At 37.4% G+C, this 24,869-nt stretch overlaps 1 protein-coding gene, 1 long non-coding RNA gene and 1 pseudogene across 5 annotated transcripts in view; 1 reads left to right on the top strand and 2 right to left on the bottom strand.

Moving 5' to 3' along the window:
• Positions 1-6,643, bottom strand: part of LOC127423914 (uncharacterized) — a 32,422-nt gene extending 25,779 nt beyond the window's left edge. For 2 of the 4 annotated variants that reach the window (XM_051668595.1, XM_051668598.1), the window contains exons 1-5: positions 5,950-6,643; positions 4,049-4,205; positions 3,268-3,416; positions 3,075-3,170; positions 2,886-2,958 (exon numbers count right to left, since the gene is read on the bottom strand). In XM_051668595.1, coding sequence (XP_051524555.1) covers positions 2,886-2,958; positions 3,075-3,170; positions 3,268-3,416; positions 4,049-4,085 — 355 coding nt within the window. In that variant the 5' untranslated portion in view covers positions 4,086-4,205; positions 5,950-6,643. Of the gene's footprint in view, positions 1-1,797; positions 2,555-2,885; positions 2,959-3,074; positions 3,171-3,267; positions 3,417-4,048; positions 4,206-5,949 lie in introns of those variants that run through there. The other 2 variants (XM_051668596.1, XM_051668597.1) reach the window with 2 other exon arrangements.
• Positions 6,644-8,428: 1,785 nt separating this feature from the next.
• LOC127423945 (uncharacterized) lies at positions 8,429-11,158 on the top strand. The gene is made up of 2 exons (XR_007894398.1): positions 8,429-8,653; positions 9,482-11,158. It is a non-coding gene; the product is annotated as an uncharacterized LOC127423945 (long non-coding RNA).
• A 993-nt stretch (positions 11,159-12,151) lies between these two features.
• LOC127424084 (protein unc-45 homolog B-like) lies at positions 12,152-23,863 on the bottom strand (annotated as a pseudogene).
• Positions 23,864-24,869: the final 1,006 nt, after the last annotated feature.

The following is a 24,869-nucleotide window of genomic DNA, read 5'->3' as shown; positions in this document are numbered from 1 at the left end:
TATATATATATATATATATATATATATATAGGGTTGGGGAGTAATGGAATACATGTAACGGGATTACGTATTTAAAATACAAAATAAAAGTAACTGTATTCCACTACAGTTACAATTTAAATCATTGGTAATTAGAATACAGTTACATTCAAAAAGTATTTTGATTACTGAAGAGATTACTTTGCATTTTATTGTCATTTGTTTCATTTAATATTTAGTCCTTTCAGATGGAAAACATTTATACATATAAATGATGTGATCCAAAGTGCATTTGAACAGCTGTGAAACACTTTCTTATGAAGTGTTACATTCATACGAGCAGACAGAGAAGTAAGTTTGAAGTAAGTTTGGAGCAGAAGAAATACAAATAAACCTTGTGTAAATTGTCAGCTTTACGCTAAGCTAAAATGCTATTTCTAGCCATTTTACATGCACATGTTACCAGGCACGATCATATTTTTTTATCAAGAAAATTCACATTGGATCATAATTTATTTTTTTCTAGCAAGACTTTTGATGTTAGGACAAAAATCGTATTCTTGATAATAATTTTTGTATTGTTTTCCTGTAAAAATATCAAAAAATCCTTAAAACAAGATCAATTTGATTTATCTCGATTTAGAAACAACACTGCATAAGATATTTAGGTTTTTCAGAGAATGTATTTTTAACATGTGTATTTTGTCTTACTGTACAAAATAGTTTTTATAGTCAAAACAAGTGAAAAAATCTACCAGTGCTGAAGAAGTAATCCAAAGTATTTAGAAATTACTGACCTTGAGTAATCTAACGGAATAAATTACAAATTACATTTTACAGCATGTATTCTGTAATCTGTAGTGGAATACATTTCAAAAGTAACCCTCCCAACCCTGTATAAATATATGTGTGTGTATATTCAGTACTGTGCAAAAGTCTTAGGCACATTAGATGTTTCACAAAAGCATTTGTCTTAAGATGGTTATTTATATCAGCTACTTTAGTGTCAATAGGAAATATACACTTTATACTCCCAAACATTCCTTTTTCAAACAGAACAGAACAGAAGAACCGGGAGCCCTGCAACAGATGTTATGGCCCTCACAGAGCCCCCCACTGAACATCGGGTCAGTCTGGGATTACACGAAGAGACAGAAGTAATTGAGACAGCCTAAATAAATAAAAGATCTGTGGTGAATTCTCCAAGAAGCTTGGAACATCCTATCTGCCAACAACCAAGAAAAACTGTTTCCAGGTGTACCTAGGAGAATTGGTGCTGTTTTGAATGCAAAAGTGTTCACACCAAATATTGATTTAGCTCTTTTTCTGTTTACTGGACTTTGTATGACATTAATAGATTAATGAAATTAATTGATTGTCTTATTGTGTATTCTATATACAGTGGTGTGAAAAAGTGTTTGCCCCCTTCCTGATTTCTTATTTTTTTGCATGTTTGTCACACTTAAATGTTTCAGATCATCAAACAAGTAGGGCCATGTAGGTTTGGATTTTGTTTTCCCTTAATAATAACAACCTTCATTTAAAAACTGCATTTTGTGTTTACTTGTGTTATCTTTGACTAATATTTAAACTTGTTTGATGATCTGAAACATTTAAGTGTGACAAACATGCAAAAAAATAAGAAATCAGGAAGGGGGCAAACACTTTTTCACACCACTGTATATATATACACTTTATTTTCTATTCAATTTTTATTTTTTCTATTTTTATTATTATTTCTGTCTTGTTGCTGTATTGTATTGTTGTGCACTGGAAGCTCCTGTCACCAAGACATATTCCTTGTATGTGTAAGCATACCTGGTAATAAAGCTGATTCTGACCAGTCCCCCAGTCCCTGCCGCTGAAAAACATGAGATGGTATTGCACAGGTGATGAGCAGTGCCTGGTTTCCTTCAGACATGATGCTTGGAATTGAGGCCAAACAGTTCAATCTGCGTTTCATCAGACCAGAGAATCTTGTTTCTCACTGTCTGAGAGCCCCTTAGGTGCTTTCTTGCAAATTCCAAGTGGGCTTTCATGTGTCTTACACTGAGGAGAGGCCTCCGTCTGGACACTCTGCCATAAAGCCCAGATCGGTGGAGTGTTGCAGTGATGGTTGTCCTTCTGCAAAAGTTTCTCCCATCTCCACACATGAGCTCTGGAGCTCAAACAGAGTAACCATCGGATTCTTGGTCACCTCTCTTACCAAGGCAAATCTCCCCTGACTGCTCCGTTTGGCCGGGCGTCAGCTCTAGGAAGAGTCCTAGTTGTTCCAAACTTCTTCCATCTAAGAATTATGGAGGCCACTGTGTTCTTGGGAAACTTCAATGCAGACGAATTTTTTTTGTAGCCTTCCCCAGATCTGTGCCTCAACACAATCCTGTCTCTGAGCTCTGCAGTCAGTTCCTTTGACCTCATGGCTTGGTTTTTGCTCTGATATGCATTTTCAGCTGTGAGACCTTATACAGACAGGTGTGTGCCTTTCCAAATCATGTCCAATCAATAGAATTTGCCAGAGGTGGTTCAAAGTGTTGAACATCTCAAAGATGATCCAGAGAAATGGGATGCACCTGAGCTAAATTTCAAGTGTCATAGCAAAGGGTCTGAATAGTTATGTCAATGTGATATTTCAGTTTTTTCTTTTTAATAAATTTGCAAAGTTATCAAAAATATGGTTTTTGCTTTGTCATTATGGGGTATGGAGTGTAGATTGATGTGAAAAAAATAATAATAATTTAAAGCATTTTAGCATAAGGCTGCAACATAACAAAATGTGAAAAAATGAAGGGGTTGAATATTTTATGAATGTACTGTATGAAACATTAGATCTTTGACATTCAAGTAAAAACACAAGAATGTAATGATAAAATCATCCTCATTTGAAATGGCCAAATTTAAGTCTTTACCTTTTGAGAAATCTCCTAAAGTAGTGCATTTTGCCTGTCCAACTAACAAGCCTGTTTCCCCAACTTTCTTTGCCTGTTGGAAAATCAACAGTTACAATAATAGTTTGACAATTTAAAGTACAGTTTTGAAACCATGCTGTGTCTGCATAGGTTCAGTAAAAAAAAACTCTGAGTGTTGGGTTTCTGTACCTTGTTTTCATCATTAAACAACAGGAAGCCAAATGATTCTTCAAGTTCCTGCTCAGAGTAACCCCTTTCCAGTTTCTCAGCACGGAATGCAGCATACTGTTAGCAGAAAACATTTGTGTTATAACATGACACAAATCAGAAATCTGATGCCCAACTCTAAGCTTAGTATGGACAGCATCCAGATGCAACTTACCCGTTTTTGTAAAGTAGGGTTGTTGATTAAATGGGCAGAGTTGTATGTGAAACATTCCCTAGAATCCTGATACAAATAGTTGTTACGAAGCGGTGCTAAAATCCTCTCATCAAAGGTTACAGAGCCAGGAAGCACAGGCTCCAGAAGACCTGGTAAAACAGGACATTCTTCTGAGTTATAATAATAACTATTCCACAGCTAACATAGAAATTCATGTGATGCAGGATGACACAGGTACTTTAAAATGTTAGCACTGTATTTGGGAAATATATAAGGCTGCAGAACACTGCAGAATTTTAGAAATGGTCTTCAGTTAGATGCCAAATTAAGTTGACAGGCATGTTTAAGAATTGTACCAACTTGTCCAATATCAGGAAAGAGAGAAACACTTTTAGTGTAACTGGAGGCAGATAAAACTGGGGATTTCAAACACATCCAAAACAATAACTTGAAAATTGCAAGTGGACATATTTGTGAGCTATGAAACCTTTTTCATTTAGAGGGCAATCAGAAACATTTGAAAGTTATCAAATCTCTAAATTTTGAACATGAGCCTAGTTTTCACTTATGTACACTGAACATTTTCTTTACAAACTAAATGTTTTATATGGTTATACTAAGACTGGGTAAAAATATCAATTTTATTGAAAATTGAGAAAGATTATACGCGCAACTCTCTACAATAAGAGTAAATCGTTTGCAGATGAGACCAAATTGTGCGCTATGCGACTAAAAAATTTCTGTGATTAGCCACAGGCTAGTATGTTCATATTTCACTCACCAGTGTTGAGTAGTGTATTAGCTAAACATTTTAGCATCTTTCACTGCGTGTTGAGACAAGAAGTTTGATTTGTCTCGATCCGTGTAATGTGTCCCAACACGAGATCCACGCAATCCATTTGTCACTGCATAACTTCACTTTTAATACCCTTTCTGTACTTTACAGGCAGTTGTTGATAAAAAAACAAACAAAAAACATTTATTTTATAATCACACTTAGCACGGATGAGGTAAAGCCATTTGAGTCCTCTCTCATTAATATGTGCTCATATATACAGATGCTGTTTACAGAACTGCCGTTTTCTTAAAGAGAGAGTACCAATTTTTAGCACAGTCAAAAAATCAATGTAAATGCTTGTAACTAGCATAAATTATGCATTAAACAATAAACATGTGACAAAATATATGCATTATAATATCATATTTACTGATGGAACACATGGATGTGCTGTGAAAAGCTAAAATGTGACAAGAACTAATCAAATTTAAATTGTAAAATTAATATTTTCATAATGTACCCAGTTAGAAAACCCCTTGTATAATCAAAAGCATAAGCTAGATTGCATATCTTTCATATGCAAGCAAAATGGCCATTATAACTGAAAAATACCCATATGAATCGATAACTAAACAAAACAGGAATAGGAATTTAACCGAAGCATGTGAATCGGAAATCAGCATCAATACCCAGCCCTAAATTATACAGATAAAAATATAATGATTAGCCAAATTTCTCTAAACCAATCAAGTTAAAATCCAAAGGTTTGTAGGTAGGACACTTTGTCTCACTGAAGAACAGGTCTTCAAAGGGTTAAAGTCATCACAAGGCACATTCCATATCTTAGGATCAATGATCAGGAAAACCAACCAGGCTAGTGCATAACTCTCCATACACAATGAGCTCTTTAAAGCACCAACAGTTTAAACAAACTGGTTAGACAACTTTTATTCTAGAAAAAGGCAAAAGTTATAAAGGTCATTGCACAACTTTTCTGCTGAGGAAAAAAACAAAACAACACATTATTTATGGGAATTATCACTGTGCAACACTTAAAACGTGTCCCCTTATATCATGGCCAGGATGTCAGTATAATTAAGACTTTGTTTCTTAACAACCTCGTTTAATTATATACTAATATGAAATGTAGCCAAAATTCTTCTTCACATGTTAACCATTTTCAATTTCTATACATTTGTACCAAACCCATTTAAGCCTGTGTTTTGTCCAATAATGCCCTATTTCATTTGGAAATATTTAAAATCACTGAAGGACAATGAGAATAACACCAAAACAAGGGGAAGGTCTTTCTTATATATATATATATATATATATATATATATATATATATATATATATATATATATATATATATATATATATATATTTAAATGGACACATAAACATCTATAAAATAAAATGCTTTAAAAAAAACTGATATGTAAAAAGGGGTCTAAGATAGGCTATTTATATTTCAAAGTGGATAGAAAAGTGATTGTATTTACCTGTGATTCATATTAACCAAAAAGCTGAGCAAATTGGTAATACTATCACGTGTAGATTTGCCAAGCCCATGTTGACTCAACAGTACAACTGATCTGAAGCTAAGAAGAGCATTCAACCAAACCAGAACCAGTGACTTCTTTCAACCAATATAGACTGGTAATTTAAAACATATATACAGTAATGCTGCAACTTCGTAAATACCTTACACAAATATATAACTGAACCCCATAAATTAACAACTAGAGAGTTTCGTTGGCTGTCAGCACACAAAAAGAAAACAAACACGTGAGAGAATTTTCAATAAATACACATACTTCGGCACATACCATGACATATATGGCATATATTATACGAACACTAAAACAAAACGTGTCAACACGTCGACGAACACAAGTCACCTTCTTTTTCTTGTGTAGTCTCATTCTCCATGAAGACGAGGCATAGGTCTCCTCAGGCTTTTGCTTTTCACTCGATATATTAGATATTTCGCATCCTCGGTGGCTCACGATATTCTGTTTACACGGATAAAAATATTGTGTCTTTTACGTAAAATAGTCAAAAAATGTCTAGTCAACGCGGTTCGGCTTTTTTGTAGACTCGACGACAGTTTTCTCGAGCTGAACTGCGTCTTGTGGGACTTAAATGCAGTGTGTGTGACTGTGCTGCAACCAGGAAGAGAATCCATATACAGCCAGCAAAGGTTGGGCTGTGAAAACGAAGGGCCGCTAGCGAATCAGTCCGAGTGCTCCTTTTTTAATCGAATTTGAGTTCTGACTGGGATTTGAATTCATCCGCCGGGTGCGCGCTTACTGTTAGAGGGTTGCCGGGAGACCTTGAGCGCGCGACTGAGCCGAAGCGAACCGAAAAAGAAACAGAAAGTCATAAGTTTGCGTCCATCTTTCGTCCATCTGCAGTTTCGATTCGCGTCGCTAGTAGTCGCAACACTGCATCCTGACGACGGTGCAAACTTAAAATATGTTATACGCTTATTTAATAATGGTTTAATAATTAGCGAGAACGTATTTATGTGTAAATATCGATGATCCGTTGAAAGTGACGCCACTATTGCAAAGGAACATGTTGTTCGTTGCATTGAAGGGTTGTCATTTACACTTCCCGCCTCTAAGTGGAGCTATTCAGTTTTCTGCATTCCTGAACTCCCTCCTCCCCCACTAAACGCCCACAGAGTGAGAACCGTTCATTATTGTTCTGCAGAGATCTATGCTTCTTCTGTTTCTGCCAAAAACTTTTATTGCAGTACTACTGGTCAAAATATTTAAACATAGTCTTCACTTGGAGGAATGTATAAAAATACAACATCATTTGACCCTTATGAAACAATGGCGAGGTTACACAATGCAAATTCTGTCACCATTCGCTCACCCTCATGTTGTTCCGTATTCATTTAACTTTCTTTCCACTGTTGAACACTAAAGGTCATAGGCTGAATGTTGGCTTTTTAATACTCCCATTACTAGTAGTAATAGCATTTTTACTAGTGAAAGTTTTTTATTTATTTTTACTAGTACTACTTACAAGTGCAATTACAGAGCTCTGCAATTACATAGGCTACTTGTAAGAATTTCAATGAAATAGCTCTAAAATTACATTCTTACTAGGAAGAATTCCATTTACAGAGCGCTGCAATTGCATTTGTACTAGTAAGAATGCAATTGCAGAGCTCTCGAAATTAATTACAGAGCTCTACGATTACATTCTTACAAGTAAGAATAGCAATTTAAGAGCTCTGGTGGTAAAATACACTGGCTACCACCCCTGGAGTTCGCTAGTTCACTAGTTCGAATCCCAGGGTGTGCTGAGTTACTCCAGCCAGGTCTCCTAAGCAACCAAATTGGTCCGGTTGCTAGAGAGGGTAGAGTCACATGGGGTAAACTCCTTGTGGTCAATATAATGTGGTTCGTTCTCGGTGGGGCACGTGGTGAGTTGCTGCGGTGGATGGCGTGAAGCCTCCACATGCGCTATGTCTCCGTGGCAACGCACTCAACAAGCCACGTGATAAGAGGCACGGGCTGACAGTCTCAGACGCAGAGGCAACTGGGATTCGTCCTCCGCCACCCGGACTGAGGCAAGTCACTATGCCACCACAAGGACTCAAAAAGCACACTGGGAATTGGGCATTCCAAATTGGGAGAAAAAAAAAAAAAAATAAATTCCAATTACAGAGCTCTGCCATCTCTTTTTTACTAGTAAGAATGCAATTGCAGAGCTTTCCAAATTAATTACAGAGCTCTGCAATTACATTCTTACTAGTAAGAAATGCAATTAAAGATCTATAAAATTTCATTCTTACTATAGTAGTAATGCAACTACAGTGCTCTACAATTAAACATCTTTAATGTGATTTTTTTACTAGTAAGAATTAAATTGTAGAGCTCTCTATTTGGAATTCTGACCAGTAAAAATGCAACTACAGAGCCCTCTTATTGGAATTTGTACTAGTAAGAATTCAATTGTAGACCTCTCTAATTGGAATTCTTACTAGTAGAAATGTTGTATAGCTCTGTAATTAAAAATGAATGGGGTCATTGAAAACATTACATGTAAATATTTAATTGTAGAGATCTTTAAAGGTGGAGTAAGTCATTTTAATCCAATACACTTTTTGTCAAATTCCACGAATATCTCTTCACGGTCCGTTAGCTGTCCTTTCTGAGTGTGCGCTGAAAAAAAATATGGTGTTTGTACAGAGCCCTAGCTCTGTAAGTGGGAAAATAAACAAAGTGTATCAGACTGATCCACACAACAACATTCCAGCCAACCAGCAACAGGGGGCAGTTCATGCTTGTGCACAGGATGGGGGAGAAGGGAAGGGGAGGGTAGGAGATGTGGGAAATGGGGCAGTGAGCGAGAGGGAAATTCATTAGAAGAAGAAGAGGGACGGTAAATCTGGCTAATGCTAACTTGCTGAACTCCAAGCAGGAAAGCTGGCCGAGAAACAGCCCAAGAGAAAAAGAAAGGGTATGATCAGGCAAAGGCTAGGAGCTGCGTAAACATCGGAGAGGCTTTCCAATGGTGGACAGACCTGCGAGAGCTGAAAGGCCTGAAGACGGATGTGGAGGTTGCTCTGTTTCTGCGTGATAAGTGGGTAACATTAGTTTTGCTATGTTTCACAGAACCAAGATATGCTGTTGTTGTGACGTTAGCTATAGTAGCAGGAGAGTTGTGAGTGTCGCTGTCTGGAGCTGGCTCTGGGAAACAGTCTCGTCCTCTCTGCAGGTTATCTTGGCAACAGCAACTGTAGCAACATTTTGCTAACCAACTACCTAGCTAACGTTATTAACATTACTTACTGTGTTGTTGTTCGCTCTATATCATGGTATTTGTCCATACTACATTTGCAAAGGTTTTTATAGCCACGATGGCCTAAAAACACAAATCGAAATGTTATGCTAGGTAACGTTAGCTTCTTTTTTAGTTTAACTAAAAATCTACTGTCCTCTTTGGTCACTGTAGTTTTGTATGTGTTATTGTAAAATCAAACTAAACAACTAACTCTCGCTAGTTTTTAGTCTGTTGTGTTTTGTATGCTGTGTTTTTGTGCTTGCTTGTCATTTGTTTATTAACATTTTATGTGATTGAACTCAATAAGTTTAGTCACAGTCTAGTCTTTTTATATTTATCCAACACATCCAACCTCTTCTGCCATTACAGTCCCTTGCACCGTATATAACAGATTTGTATGTAGTTTTGCACTACGTATGTGTATGTGTATGTTTGTATGTATGTATGTATGTGTGTGTCTGTGTGTGTATATGTGTATATATGTATGTATGTGTGTATATATATATATATATATATATATATATATATATATATATATATATATATATAAAATCAACTTAAACACACCGATACATACACTCACAGCGGCCGCATGTGTCTCTCTCTCTCTTGAACTGGTGCCTCCAGCTTGTCTTTATCCCCCTTCCGGCTGATTAGAACAATTCAGGGCCAGATGTGTGTCCTCACGGCCCGGCCAAGACCTCCCTGGAGGGGAGCCGTCCTTCCAGCCGTCCTTCTGCCAGCAGGTCTTCCCTGCCTCTCTGGAGCCCTGGGAGAGACGAGGGGAGGGAGATGGGAGAGGGAAAGTGTGAGGGGGAGAGACAGAGAGAGAGAGAGGAGAGAGAGAGAAAAACTCACTCACCAATGTCGCCTGGTCCTCAGCTACTCCTCCGCCCTCTGGCAGACGACAGCCGCTCCTCCTCTGGTGGACGGCAGCGAGTCCTCCGACCCCTGGCGGACGCAACGGCTCCTCCCTTTCCTGGCGGATGGCAGCGGTTCCTGCGACTCCCAGCAGACGGCAGCGGCAAGGATCTCCACGACAGCGCATCCCTCCTCCTTCCCGGGTTTTGGCACCAATGTAACGGGTAAGGATGGGCAAGGAGGAGGAGGGAGCCGGCTGAGCAGTCAACTAAACTTTTAATGACATAAATCAACTTAAATCAACTTAAACACACAGACAAACACACACACTGCGCCCATGTGTCTCTCTCTCTTTATCCCCCTCCCGGCTGATTAGAACAATTCAGGGCCGGGCGTGCGTCCTCACGGCCCGGCCATGCCCTTCTCCTCGTCACAATTATTATTTTGCTTCACTTCACCCAGTTGTTAGTGTCGTTGCCTTGGCAATGCGCGTGCATGAATTTGGGGGGCGGAACTTCTGAAGGGGCACTGAAGGGAGGGATGTGTTTGTTTGGCTGTTGAGTTCAAATATCAACAGTCTTTCTCAGGAATCGCTTAATCCACCTTTAATTGGAATTTTTACTAGTTAGAGAGCTCTGTAATTACATTTTTATGTAGTAAAATACGGTCTGGGAATTGCCACAAACCTCCCGATTCAATATTACAAAGATATTTACTTGCCAATTCGGTATGTATTGCGATTTGTAAAGTATTGCAATTCTGTAAGTATTGCGATTTGATGTTTTGATATATTTAGCGGAGTTAACTCCTTTTTCTCAGAAAGAAATGTCTACTGGAGAACAATTGTTTCTGAAATGACATTTGTTTCAACTTGTAATACAGAATTTATAGGTAAAAGGTAGGACTGTACAACTAATTGACCAGTCGGTGCGTTATCTGAGCTATTAGTCAGCTAATCGATGTTAAATAACCCATGTAGTAGGCTGCATTATGTCGCATGTTACCCAATCAGACGTGTTTCATAGGGATATATGGACGCTAATCACAGCCCTTTCACAGGGTAACTAACAGATATTCAACAGTTAAATAGGCTAAATAATTATAACCTCATATCCCACAAAGCTATTAAAATAAGAAAAGTAAAAAACACAGAAAGTTCCAATACACAAATAAACCTGTGGATTGTGCATGCATAATAACAGCATCATTACCCACAGCAGAGGATTTGGTGTCCGACAGTTAACAAGTGGCACTTTGATGGCTGCAGCAGCGGTATTAAAGGATTAAACGTAAAGAATTAAAGGGACAGAGCTTCTCAGAAGACCTGTTCATGTGGAACATTGCACAGATACAGCTTCCTATATTCACATATCAATCATTGTATTAGCATTAAGCTAAATGTGTATTTTTTCAAAGTAAATAATAATAATAATAAAAATAAAATCATCAGGGAGCGATTTTAAAATCGATTGTTTTAAGAATCAAAATAATTTTCCCCCCAACCATAGTAAAAATTCAATTATAGAGCTCTGTAATTTGAATTTGTACTAGTAAAAATGTAATTATGACAACTAATGCTGGGAACATTAAAACATAATTTGTCCTTCCATATGAAAAAACAGAATTTTTATTTTTGGATGAACTACAGTATCTGTTTAAGCTGATCCTATTACAACATGATAGAAATATAAATCGTCAGAACATTTTGAATGTGCAATTTCATAACCTTATTCTCTTGATAAATTGTTAAATGACAAGATGGAAACCTCTAGTCAAGACTGGGCTTGACAGATGTGGTCACTATGAAGTCTCATTGTATAAAAGAGCTGCGTGAAGTTCTTCAAAATTTCTCCTTTTGTGTTCCACAAGAAAAACATTGACAGGACCAGGAAGTCCCTATTGAGATGTGTTTAAATGTGTGTTTGTAAAATATATTTGCTTGCATGAAAATTTACAAATGTTACTAATCCCAATTTGAAAAATATATACACAACAAAAGATTCGTCATTTTTTTACCTCCTAAATTTTTTTTTTATCTGTAAAACAACATTTCACAAGTGCAAAGAGATGAAATAAAAAACGAGCATGTTAAATAAATATCAAATACAAGACTCTAATCATACAAACAGCCACATGAACAGACACTCTGAAATGTTTTTTATTTTAGCTCATCATATATCAAAAAAGAAACATTTTGCAAATGGTTTGCAGTCTTTCCACTTTCCCAGAAAGCAGACCATTCTCTATTCTTGTAATGAATCAGAATCAGAATGAGCTTTATTGCCAAGTATGCTTACACATACAAGGAATTTGTCTTGGTGACAGGAGCTTCACAACAATACAAAACAGCAACAAGACTTTTAAAAAATAATTAAAAACTGAATAAAAAATAAATATTGAAAAGAAAAAAGTATATATAGAATACACAACAGACAAATATATATATATATACACACACACACACACACACACACACACACATATATATATATATATACACACACACACACACGCATACACTACCGGTCAAAAGTTTTGAAACACGACTGAAATGTTTCTCCTGATTTTAAAAATCTTTTGATCTGAAGGCGTATGCTTAAATGTTTAAAATTAGTTTTATAGACAAAAATATAATTGTGCCATAATATTAATTTAATTATAAAACTAAAATTGTATAAAAAAAAAAAAAAAACAAAGTTTTTGAAATTGATGACTTGGACCAAATAATAAAGAAAAGCAGACAATTAGTGCCCAACATAGATGGGAACTCCTTCAATACTGTTTAAAAAGCATCCCAGGGTGATTCCTCAAGAAATTGGTTGAGAAAATGTCAAGAGTACATTTCTGCAAATTCTAGGCAAAGGGTGACTACTTTGAAGATGCTAAAATATAACACGCTTTTGATTTATTTTGGATTTTTTTTTTATTAATTACAAAGAATGAGTAAGAGTTTCAAAACTTTTGACCAGTTGTGTATATACATATACACATACATACATACATACATACACACACATACATACACATATGTAGTGCAAATCTAAATACAAATCGGTTATATACAGTTAGTGCAAGGGAATGTAACGGCAGAAGAGGTTGGATGTGTTGGATAATATAAAAAGACTAAGCTGTGTATTGCACATTAATTATTGCTCAATGGGGCAGTTTTAAATTTTCATGAGAAGGATAGCCTGGGGGAAAAAACTGTTCCTGTGCCTGACGGTTCTGGTGCTCAGAGCTCTGAAGCGTCGGCCAGAAGGCAACAGTAAAGGTAGTGGGCAGGGTGAGTGGGGTCCAGAGTGATTTTTCCAGCCTTTTTCCTCACTCTGGAAGTGTATAGTTCTTGAAGGGAGGGCAGGGGACAACCAATAATCCTCTCAGCAGTCCGAACTGTCTTTGTAGTCTTCTGATATCCGATTTCGTAGCTGAAACAAAACAAGACAGTTATAGAAGTGCAGAGGACAGACTCAATGACTTCGGAGTAGAACTGTATCAGCAGTACCTGTGGCAGGTTGAACTTCCTCAACTGGCGAAGGAAGTACAACATCAGCTGGGCCTTTTTCCCAATGGAGTCAATGTGGGTCTCCCACTTCAGGTCCTGTGAGATGGTAGTGCCCAGGAATGACACATCACAATGAATTGTTTTCTCAGATTTAATTGGAGAAAGGCTTAATATGAGCATTATCCATGGCTCTAGACAGGCAAGCACGTGCTGCATCAATAGGATCCTGCTTCTTTGGATTGTCCTCTAGTTTCGCAACATATGTCAGGATTTCCAGCATTTTGCTCTCAATCATCTTCTTGGCTAGTTGTTCGTCGGCATCCAGCATCTTAAACACAGTCACAAGACCTCTGTGCTGAATTTGAGAGCTGTCATGGAGACACAATCTCTGCATGATCTCAAGCCACTGCACAGTCTGTGGATGACAAAAGATAATAGCAGCAATGAATCAATGAATCGTTCATTCATTCATGTGACCTTTTAAAACCTTTCATTGCATATTGTACCTTATGATACAAATTATGTGTTTGGCCATAGAGGATCAGAAAACAGTCACTTACAAAATATAGATTATACAAAGAAGAGTTTTTTAAATTTAATTCGTTTTTTTTTTAGAGTACAAAGTTAAAAAAAAAGGTTAAAAATAGATAGCACACCTAAGGCTAAATCTACTAAACAAAGTTTGAATAGTGTCTGGACGTTAAGCTTTTTAGGCAGAATTAATTGCAGAAGTTTAATATAATAGGTTTAGAACAAATCCTAACCAAAAATCACATGGACCTGATGGCTGCTTAATGATACATACCACTTTAGTAATCTTTTAGTTTCTTCTGTGCGGCAGTGAGCATAGCCAGTGTGCCAGCTGCTGCCCTCTGTAAATGCTCATCATCTTCACCACAGAGCAGAACAAGAAGCTTGAGTTTATCATTACCATCCTCCAGATATCTGTCTTGAACCTGTCAGAAGAAATCAGGTTAACATTTCCATCCATACACACAGCAAAATAATTTGACTAGCAAAATTCTATGAGTGGTAATTTGGTACCTCTTTGCAGCAAACAAGATTACACATGCACTCTGTGGCTGCTTGTCTGATTTGATCGTGTTCCTCAAACATGTAGTTCTCAATCTCTGGAAGAGCTTTTTCCTTCAGGATTTTCACTCTGTGGAAAGATAGTTAAAGGACTAGATTAGCATTTCCTGAAGGAAATACCAGTACATGACAACATCTTTACAGGGTAAAGATGGCTATATACTGTATGATTGAAAACATGTGAGAAAACCAACCTCATTCAGAATGTTTTCAGTATGTTCTCGGACACTCACCGAAGTTTGTCATTAAAGGCAACGAGATTTGTGAGACCCAGTAGAGCTTCAAAGTTTTCCATTCCATCTCGTTCTGCGTTTAGCAAGGAAACCAATGGTCGCACAACTTCATATACCTGTTATGGAGTAGAAGGACAAAATTAGGTATTAGCTTTAAGCTTTCCTGACAAACTATTCATCCATTCATCAGGCTTTCACAGTAGTAGAGATGTAAAAATGCTATCTTACCCTCTCGCCAGGGAAGGCAATTTCAGGGTTGGAGACAGCAGCGATCTTAGCAAGAGCAAGACTGGCCTTTACTTTGCCTTTGTCAGTTCCTTCCAGGGCTAATAGGACCAAGGCATTTTAGAGGGCATTTTTAACTTCAGTAATGGGCAAAGGGATGAGTAGAAAGTCATAACTGATATCATCATTCCACAGTGTGTTACAGAACTTAACTGGGGTCTTACCGTGCAAGCATATCTTTAGTCTGTTCAGTCAGGATGGAATTATCAGCTTTGACCATGACAGTGAGTGCTGATGTGACTCCGGCTTTCAAAAGCTTCTTCACTCGCCTTTCAATGAACTCCTTATCCTAAAGCACAAGAGAAACACTTTAAAATCCATATATCACCTAATTTGCTGATGGGTTATTGACATGAAATTGGAAGGAAGGAAGGAACTAGGTGTATGTAATTACCTTAGGGTGCTGCTCAGGTACATGTTGTTTGGAGAACTTGGCCAGCTGTACTAGCTCAGGGATGACCTCTTTCTTTTCATAGCTGTTGGTGCAGTTGACCAGGGTGCAGGCTACAGCATATAGGATGGTCTTATCTCTTGACTATAAGAGAAAATGTATATGAACATTTACGTATATGGATAAAAAAAGAAAAAAAAAAAGAAAAAAAAGAAAAACGGCATTATAAATCGGCCACATAGGAAAGGTTAAAGTAATTCTGATTTTCAAGGCATCTGTCATACCTTGGTGAGCTCAAACATAGCCCTCATGGCCGGTCCATCTCCAACAAAGTCATCTTTCACATCTGCATCATTGGTAAGATAAGCCAAACCTTCAATGGCCCATTTTCTGGTACGCACATCAAGCGTAGGGTTGCAGAGCCACCTAAAATATACCACATCAAAACCAATGTGTTGAACACTATGATATGCAGTATGACCCCCATTATGTCTGAATGGAGCAATTACAAGTGAGAGTATAAAATAATATCTAATATATGCCAACATTGGGATCCTTCAGAAAAATATGCAGAGTGGAAGGTGCTACACTCAGCCAGGAACTAGTTTCAATATATGGTCTTTTTGGACTAGAGAGAAAGTTTTGAGTTCCGAGAACACTTGAACTCATAAAGATAAAAATAAATAAATAAATAAATAAAAGATTTCTCGTTATAGGACTCCATTAAACAAACAGTAATTTGGATTAGCATTCTCACTTTCTGCACTGCTTGGCCAGTTTCTCAGTGGAACCCTCAGCAAATTGTCTCATGCTGTAATCATCTCCTCCAGCGGATCCCAGCTTACACAGGCCCTGTTAAAGAGATGGGATATTACATTAGGAACTGGGTTTTTCACAATTCTTGGCACAGGAAATCTAAGTGGTGCTTGCAAAGGCAAAACTCCCACCACAATGCTAGGGTGTTTAGGGTGGTTGTCATGCGATTGGGCTTTGCTTTGGTGTTACTGTATGGTTGCTAGGGTGTTCTGGACTGTCGCTAAGTGATTGCATAGCTTATTGGCAAAAGTCAAAAGAGCCTACCACCAAGTCCCATAACATTCTGGTCCCTGTGGCTTGAGTTCCTTCCTCAATGTAAGTCTATGAGATTTTTTTAACCCAGTCTCATGACAGTTCGTAAGAAATCGTGTGTTGACTTCCCATAGAGACAAATAAACAAAGCAACGAACAATGTTAATTATGATTTTTTCCTTTGATTACTATGATTATGCTATGTTTTTTATAATGAGGTTTAATACACAAACCTAAACATAAACCGAACCATGATTTTAATAGGAAAATAACTTTTGTCTGCCACTCAAGAAAGAAGACATCAGCTTTTGGAACGAGATACAGAACGAGAGGGACAGTATATAATTGTTATTACATATATACTGTAAATATGACATGAGCAACCAAATTTGTTCACAGATGTTTAACTTTTTAATAAAGTGATGGATAGGATGCTTGCTTAAATTTGATGCCTGAACTGTATCGATTAGAAATTATATTCTCATTCTCATTTGCTGATTGGTTGGTCTGTATCGGACTAAAAGCCATACCTTTTAATAAATGCCAAGACGTACAATATCTTATGATTTTGCCATCTCATACCAACAAGTTTTCATAAGGCTATTTTTGATTTTTTTCACCCAATTACCATCTGCCAGACAAAAATATATATAATACATACATCTGAATGCTTAGAAAAGTGAAAATACACCTCTCTTCAAAAAGCAGCACCATTTGAAATATCATTCGTGTCTATAACACAAACAGATATGCACCATTTTAAAACATATGTTTAGGGTTTTGTTGAAATCCTTGCCTAAGCCACTAAATATATGAGATGGACTCATGAAACCACTAATGAACATTTCAAAGCAACCACAATTTGAGAAGCATGTCTGCTTACCACAAGGGATCGGATCTTGACCTTCTAATTCTTAGTTTTCTTGTACATCTCCTTCAGTAGAGTTACACCATTGCTAAGTAAGAACTTTGCTTGTTTTGGTGGAAGCATGAATGAGGGCCTCCACTGCCACCAACTGGTCCACTTCACGCTCAGATCCGCAAAGGGCCACCATCATCTCCATAACATCCTGACGACTGGTTAGAACATTGCCTACATCGAAAGGTCACTGTAAGAGGCCTGTCAGAGTATTGATGGCATGGATGTTTCTGTCCATGTCATTTGGATCAAACTTGCTCCTGTTGATAAAAACCAACCGACATTTTGTATAGAGTTTTTAAACATTAAAAAGTCATATTGGAAAAGATACTGGAAAAGACCAGCTTAGATCAGAAATACTTTTCATGCTGGTTCAGACTGGTTTCTGCTGGTTTGGTGCTGGTCTAGCTGGTGGATCAGATGTTCACCCGCAAATCTCAGCTGATGAGGCTAATCAACTAGCATAGTCTTTCTCGTGTAGTTGGTAGTTTACACATACAGCAATCTGATATATGGCCATATATGAATCATAAAAAATTCTAATAAATAGATTTCGGCATTTATGTACATGTTCATATTCCACTAGTATTTGGGAAAATATATGTTACATATACAACCCCAATTTCAAAAAAGTTGGGACAGTATGAAAAATACTAATAAAAACAAAAAGGATTGATTTGTAAATTATATTCACCCTTTGCTATATTGAAAGCTCTACAACTACACATATGAAGTTTTTCTTATGAATTTCCTTGTTTTTTGAAAATATACAGTAATTTCGAATCAGATGATTGCAACACGCTCCAAAAAAGCTGGGACAGTCAAGTGTTTACCACTGTGAAACATAATTTCTTCTAATAACACAAGCATTTGGGCACAAGTTTGTTAAGTTTAGAAAGTGGAATTTTCCCCCATTCATCCATTATGTTGGTCTTTAGCTGCACAATTGTACGGGGTCTTCGTTGCCGAATGGTGTGCTTCATAATGCGGCACACATTCTCAATTGGAGACCGGTCAGGAATGCAGGCAGGCCAATCTAGCACCCACAATCTCTGCTTACACAGCTATGCACTTGAAATCCGGGCAGCATGTGGTTTGAAGTTGTCCTGCTGGAAAACGCAGGAAAAATGTCATTTTCAAAAAACAATGAAATTCACAAGGAAAAACTTCATACAATGTGTAGTTGTAGTATTTTCAATATAGCGAAGGGTGAATATAATTTACAAATCACTCCTTTTTGTTTTTATTAGCATTTTTCATACTGTCCCAACTTTTTCGGAATTGGGGTTGTATGAAAACAGCAATTGTTGTAGTATTTTGAAATATACGGTATGTTGCATATGTAGAATGTTACTTTTATGTTAGTGAAACCTATATAATCAAATCAAATCAAATCAAATCACTTTTATTGTCACACAACCATATAAACAAGTGCAATAGTGTGTGAAATTCTTGGGTGCAGTTCCGAGCAACATAGTAGTCGTGACAGTGATAAAGACATATACCAATTTACAATAAACATCAGATTTACAACACAATTTAAAATCTAATATACACATAATTACACACAACACAATATACAAATAATAACATACAATGTACAGTATACAATACACACAATATAGAATACACATTATACAATAAAAAAAGTATATGTAGTATATATAGAATGTACAGTATTGTACTGTATTGACATTCAGGCTGTTGGTTGATAGTCAGATGTTAAGAGAGAATATAAAATAATAATCATATAATTTATGACAGTCCGGTGTGAGATATAAGAGTAATAAAGTGCAGTGCTGATGTATTTGATCGTGGGAGATCAAGATTTCAAAAGTCTGATTGCTTGGGGGAAGAAGCTGTCATGGAATCGGCTGGTGCAGGTCCTGATGTTGCGATACCGCCTGCCTGATTGTAGCAGTGAGAACAGCCCATGGCTCGGGTGGCTGGAGTCTCTGATGATCCTCCGAGCTTTTTTCACACACTGCCTGGTATATATTTCCTGGAGGGAGGGAAGCTCACCTCCGATGATGTGTCTGGCAGTTCGCACCACCCTTTGCAGGGCTTTGCAGTTGTGGGCTGTGCTATTGCCGTACCAGGCGGAGATGCAGCCAGTCAGGATGCTCACTACAGTGCAGGTGTAGAACCGTGTGAAGATGTGGTGGTTCATTCCAAACTTCCTCAGCCGTCTCAGGAAGAAGAGGCACTGATGAGCCTTCTTCACAACGGCTTCAGCGTGGATGGACCATGTTAGTTCCTCAGTGATGTGGACACCCAGGAACTTGACACTGCTGACTCTCTCCACTGGTGCTCCATTGATGGTGATGGGACTGTGTTCTCTGTCTTTTCTCCTGAAGTCCACCACAAGCTCCTTTGTCTTGCTGACGTTGAGGGAGAGGTTGTGCTCCTGACACCAGTGTGTCAGAGTGTGTACCTCCTCTCTGTAGGCTGTTTCATCATTGTCAGTGATCAGACCTACCACCGTCGTATCATCAGCAAACTTAATGATGGCATTGGAGCTGTGTGTTGCCACACAGTCATGTGTGTATAGGAAAAACATCATATAATGTGTAGTTGTAGTACTTTCAATATAGCGAAGGGTGAATATAATTTACAAATCACTCCTTATTGTTTTTATTAGCATTTTTCATACTGTCCCAACTTTTTCAGAATTGGGGTTGTATGAAAACAGCCATTTTTGTAGTATTTTGAAATATACAGTATGTTGCATATGTAGAATGTGACTTTTACGTTAGTGAAACCTATATACTTTATGAACACAAGGTATTAAATATGTGTTTTGCATTTATTGCCCAGGGGGTGGGGGGTGGGGGGGAACCACATGAGGGAGAAGGATGTCTTCCCTGTAATGCACAGTGTTGAGATTGCCTGCAATGACAACAAGCTCAGTCCGATGATGCTGTGACACATCGCCCCAGACCATGACAGACCCTCCACCTCCAAATCTATCCCGCTCCAGAGTACAGGCCTCGGTGTAACGCTCATTCCTTCGATGATAAACGCGAGTCCGACCATCACCTGTGGTGAGACAAAACCGCGACTCGTCAGTGAAGAGCACTTTTTGTCAGTCCTGTCTGGTCCAGCGAAAGGTGATGTCTGGTAGGGACCTGCCTTACAACAGTCCTACAAGCCCTCAGTCCAGCCTCTCTCAGCCTATTGTGGACAGTCTGAGCACTGATGGAGAGATTGTGCATTCCTGGTGTAACTCGGGCAGTTGTTGTTGCCATCCTGTACCTGTCCCGCAGGTGTGATATTCAGATGTACCGATCCTGTGCAGGTGTTGTTACAAGTGGTCTGCCACTGCGAGGACGATCAGCTGTCCTTCCTGTCTCCCTGTAGCACTGTCTTAGGTGTCTCACAGTACAGACATTGCAATTTATTGCCTTGGCCACATCTGCAGTCCTCATGCCTCCATGCAACATGCCTAAGGCACGTTCATGCAGATGAGCAGGGACCCTGGTCATCTTTCTTTTGGTGTTTTTCAGAGTCAGTAGAAAGGTCTCTTTAGTGTCCTAAGTTTTTAAAACTGTGACCTTAATTGCCTACCATCTGTAAGCTGTTAGTGTCTTAACGACCATTCCACAGGTGCATGTTCATTAATTGTTTATGGTTCATTGAACAAGCATGGAAAACATTGTATAAACCCTTTACAATAAAGAACTGTAAAGTTATTCAAATTTTTACAAAATTATCTTTAAAATACAGTGTCCTGAAAAAGGGACGTTTCTTTTTTGCTGAGTTTATAAAGTGTGCCTATGTATCAATTTCTTTACAAAATAAAACTTTTATTTTGTTTTTCATTATTTTATTGTAATGTTTATTTATTTATTTCATATTGAAATGCTTGATATTATTGTAGACATATGTGTGCCTGTGTATGAATTTTGTCACAAAACAAAACCTTTTATTATTAACTTTTATTTTATTTTATTTTATTTTATTATAATATTTATTTATTTTATCTTTAAATGCTTGGAATTATTGTAGACACATATAAAGTGTAACTATATATGAATTTCTTTACAAAACAAAACTTAATTTAATTTTATTTAATTTTAGACAATTTGGACTGGATAGTAAAGGAAAAGCAGCCATGCCCAGCATACAGTACATGTTTTGATTTGTTAAACTTTTTTTGCTTACTACATAATTCCCATAATTTCATTTGTGTTATTTCATAGTTTTGATGAGAATAGTAACAATAAATAGTGAATAAAGAATGAGTAGGTGTGTCCAAACTTTTGACTGGTATTGCTGTATGAACTCAGTAACACCAAATGTAATCCATAAGGCCCATTTGTTTTGACTTACGCCATTCATACTATACTGGTGGATGACCTACCATTGTCAGCTGTGAAAAGGCTCCTAGAGTTATCAGTATCTTTCTTATTTTTTCTTGGCACATTCCTGGTCAGGAGGTTTAGAGCTTGGTCTCGGCTATGTTTAAAGGGATAGTTCACCTAAAAATGAAAATTGTTTTACAATTTTCTCACCCTCATACTGCTCTAAACCCGTTTGACTTTCTTTCTCAATCACTGTTCACTTCAATTGCATCTTGTTTCAAAACAATGTCAGTGAATGGTGACTGAGACTAGCATCCTGCTTAACATCTCCTTTTGTGTTAGGAAGAAAGCATATGGAACAACATGAAGGTAAGTAAATGATGAAAGAATTTTCATTTTTGGGTGAACTGTCCCTTTCATAAATGGAGTCAATGGCAAATCAGTTCAATTATCACAATCTGAATGCACATTTGTTCACATGCCATTCTCTTACCAAGCACGAGAGCCTCTTCTTTGCCATACATTCTCTTGTCCGCTCCGGCTAGGGAGTTATTGATGCACTGGAACATATTTGCAGTTGTCAGAGCAATCTCCTCATTGTCCACAGCCATGATGCTGCACAGTTTGTTCATTCTCACCATGTGCATGATGGCAGTTGCCTTTAGAAGCACAAAAACACAGACACTTGCTACATAAATGGCATCAAATGCAGAGAAAATTGCCAAACTTGCGGCTTCTACTGAAGTTTAACACAAAGTATGATATTATCAGTCTGCAGCAGTTCCTCACCCTTGCTCTGTGGCCAGTGCACATTCCTGACAAGGTCCGAATGGCAGCCAAAATCATCTCGAGTTTTTCGGTGTCAATCAGCTACACTAGTAAGGGCACACCGTTGTTCTAGGATATTCTCTCTGTGCCCGCATCTTCTCTGGCCAGGACAGTCAGGTTGTTGGCAGCCAATGGAACCAACCATAAAGTTGAGTTTTACTAGGAGATTTGTGAGTGCATTTTACATTCATTTAGTTCTAAGCTTTACTGTTATAGACTACATACACAGGGGTCGGGGAACATGTTCAAACCTTTTCTCTCTTTTCCTTATCCAATTCCTCTGAAAATAGGATGTCAAACATATTCTGCACTCTGGAGTCTGTCGAGAAGGATGTTTTCAGCTGTGGAAAAATCAGATATGATCTTTGGAATTCCAAATGTGTGGTTACAGCAGACAAGAGTTTTTAGGCTATCACAACTAATTTTATCTTGACGAAACAGTCCCCACCTTCTGTTGAATCTCAGCTCCAAGTCTTCTGAGGGTCTCCAGGAAGGTCTTATTTTTAGGCTCTATTGTCGCACATTTTTGGATATCTTTAAAAGCCATGTCGAGTTTGCCGAGCTTCTCAAGAGCTTGACATCTTCTGTACTGAGCTTTGATGTCTGAAGCATCCACATCGATAGCTGCAGTTGGCAAGAAAAATACAATAAGAGATCACTACTCATGTGTAATTCTTTAATGTATCATAATACAACACTTACATGATTAAGCTGTTACATAGTATTGTAAGCTGGAAGTCTGAGCAGAAAACATGCAAAATGGAATTCATTTACAAATCATTCATACCTTTAGTGGCACCTGATGCTGCATTGTTGTAGTTTTCCTGGAAAACAAGATAAAAAATAGAATGTGTCATGCAGAAAGTCTTCTATTGTGTACATTATGTATATACTGTAGATTCATACCTTTTTCAGGAAACAGGCTGATCTGTTCCTATAAATTAAAGCCAGTGTTTTCTTGTCTTTGCAAGTCTTTAAGGCTTTAGTGTAGCACTCAATGGCTTTGTCTATTTCTCCTGCCTGGAAATGTTTGTTATCCCCTTCCTTTAACTGGACTGGATCTTCCATTTCACCCATCTAACACAGGATGTTCGAATTAAATAAGGTACAGATTCATCTGTACATTAAAAATAGTCAAATTCATGTAAGCATTACTGGAAACACTTCACAATAAGGTTCCATTTGTTAACATTAGTTAACAACATTAATTAACATGAACTAACAATGAACAATACTTTTACAACAATAATTTGTCTTGGTTAATGTTGATTTCTACATATAGTAATTTATTTTTAAAATCAAAAGTTATATATGTAAAGATTAGTTAATGCACTATGAGGTAAAATGAACTAACAATGAACAGTTAATTAAGAGTTCATTGCTTCAGTCGAGACACACAAGATGCTCTTCAGAAGATTACCAAATCAAACTGGGATAACATGGACCATCAGCTGCTGTTATTAAGGCAAAAGGAGGAGGACAAATTAAATAGGCCTTCCAAGGAATTCTTTAAATTCATGTCATTTTGTCAATTCAATTTTTCAATCAAATTATGCTTTAATCAAATCAATTTATGCTGCTAATATGGTAAAAAACATCTCATTACATTTGAAAAGAATGCAAAATTGAAGGCTTTTACAGTGCTTCAGACTTTTGGACCCAACTTTATGTAAATTTCACACTGCAGGGGTACAGATCTTTAAAAAGCAGCATTTTCCCTTTAAAATTATATAACACTTGTGCAAGTCAAAAATATTAATTACAAACCTTACATCCAAACATATTCTTTGCAGCATTATTTAAAAACAAAAACAAATACAATACAGCAAAACATCCCTTTCTGTACCATTCTCAAACTTACCAATCAGGTGCCACTTATCAAAATGTTCTTTTTTTATTTTATTTTTTTCATTTGATTCCACACTCATATTTAAACAAACAGCACAAGAATACATGGAATCAACTTTTATCAATTATGTCCCAATAGACATCTCAGTGGTCAAACATTGAATAACAACAGACACACATATAAACAGACAGTCCAAAGAAAGTACTCAAGGACATAACAAAAAACATAAAAGTAACATAAAAGAAAAAGAAAAAGGGTTCCACATATTAATTTTTAATAAAAATTGTCCCTCTCCACTGCTCCTCCCTGGCAACCATCTAGGAAGGCCAAATAAGTGCCCCACTTCTTCCAATAAGCACCCAAACTGCCCAGCCGTCTATGTGACATCTCTTCAAAAGCCACCTCTCTGCCCAACTCAGTGCACCACTCATGAAATGAGCACGCACCAGCCGACTTCCATCCCCTAAGAATTACCTGCCTTCCGATCATCACGCTGGTAAGGACCCAGTTTTTTATATGTTTGTTTATTATATTAATACCCGCCCCATCAACCAAAATACAAAGTCAGGGGCAAAATAAAATCTGAGTGCTTAAGACCTCACAGATAAAATTCTGAACCCTTGACCAAAATCCTTGAATCTTTGTACAGCACCAAAAACATGGGCTATGTCCCCATCCTCCAA

This window comes from Myxocyprinus asiaticus, chromosome 33 (assembly GCF_019703515.2).
Source record: "Myxocyprinus asiaticus isolate MX2 ecotype Aquarium Trade chromosome 33, UBuf_Myxa_2, whole genome shotgun sequence".
NCBI lineage: Eukaryota > Metazoa > Chordata > Actinopteri > Cypriniformes > Catostomidae > Myxocyprinus > Myxocyprinus asiaticus.
Note: the sequence above shows the minus strand (reverse complement) of the source record. Positions and strands in the feature narration are given on the sequence as shown.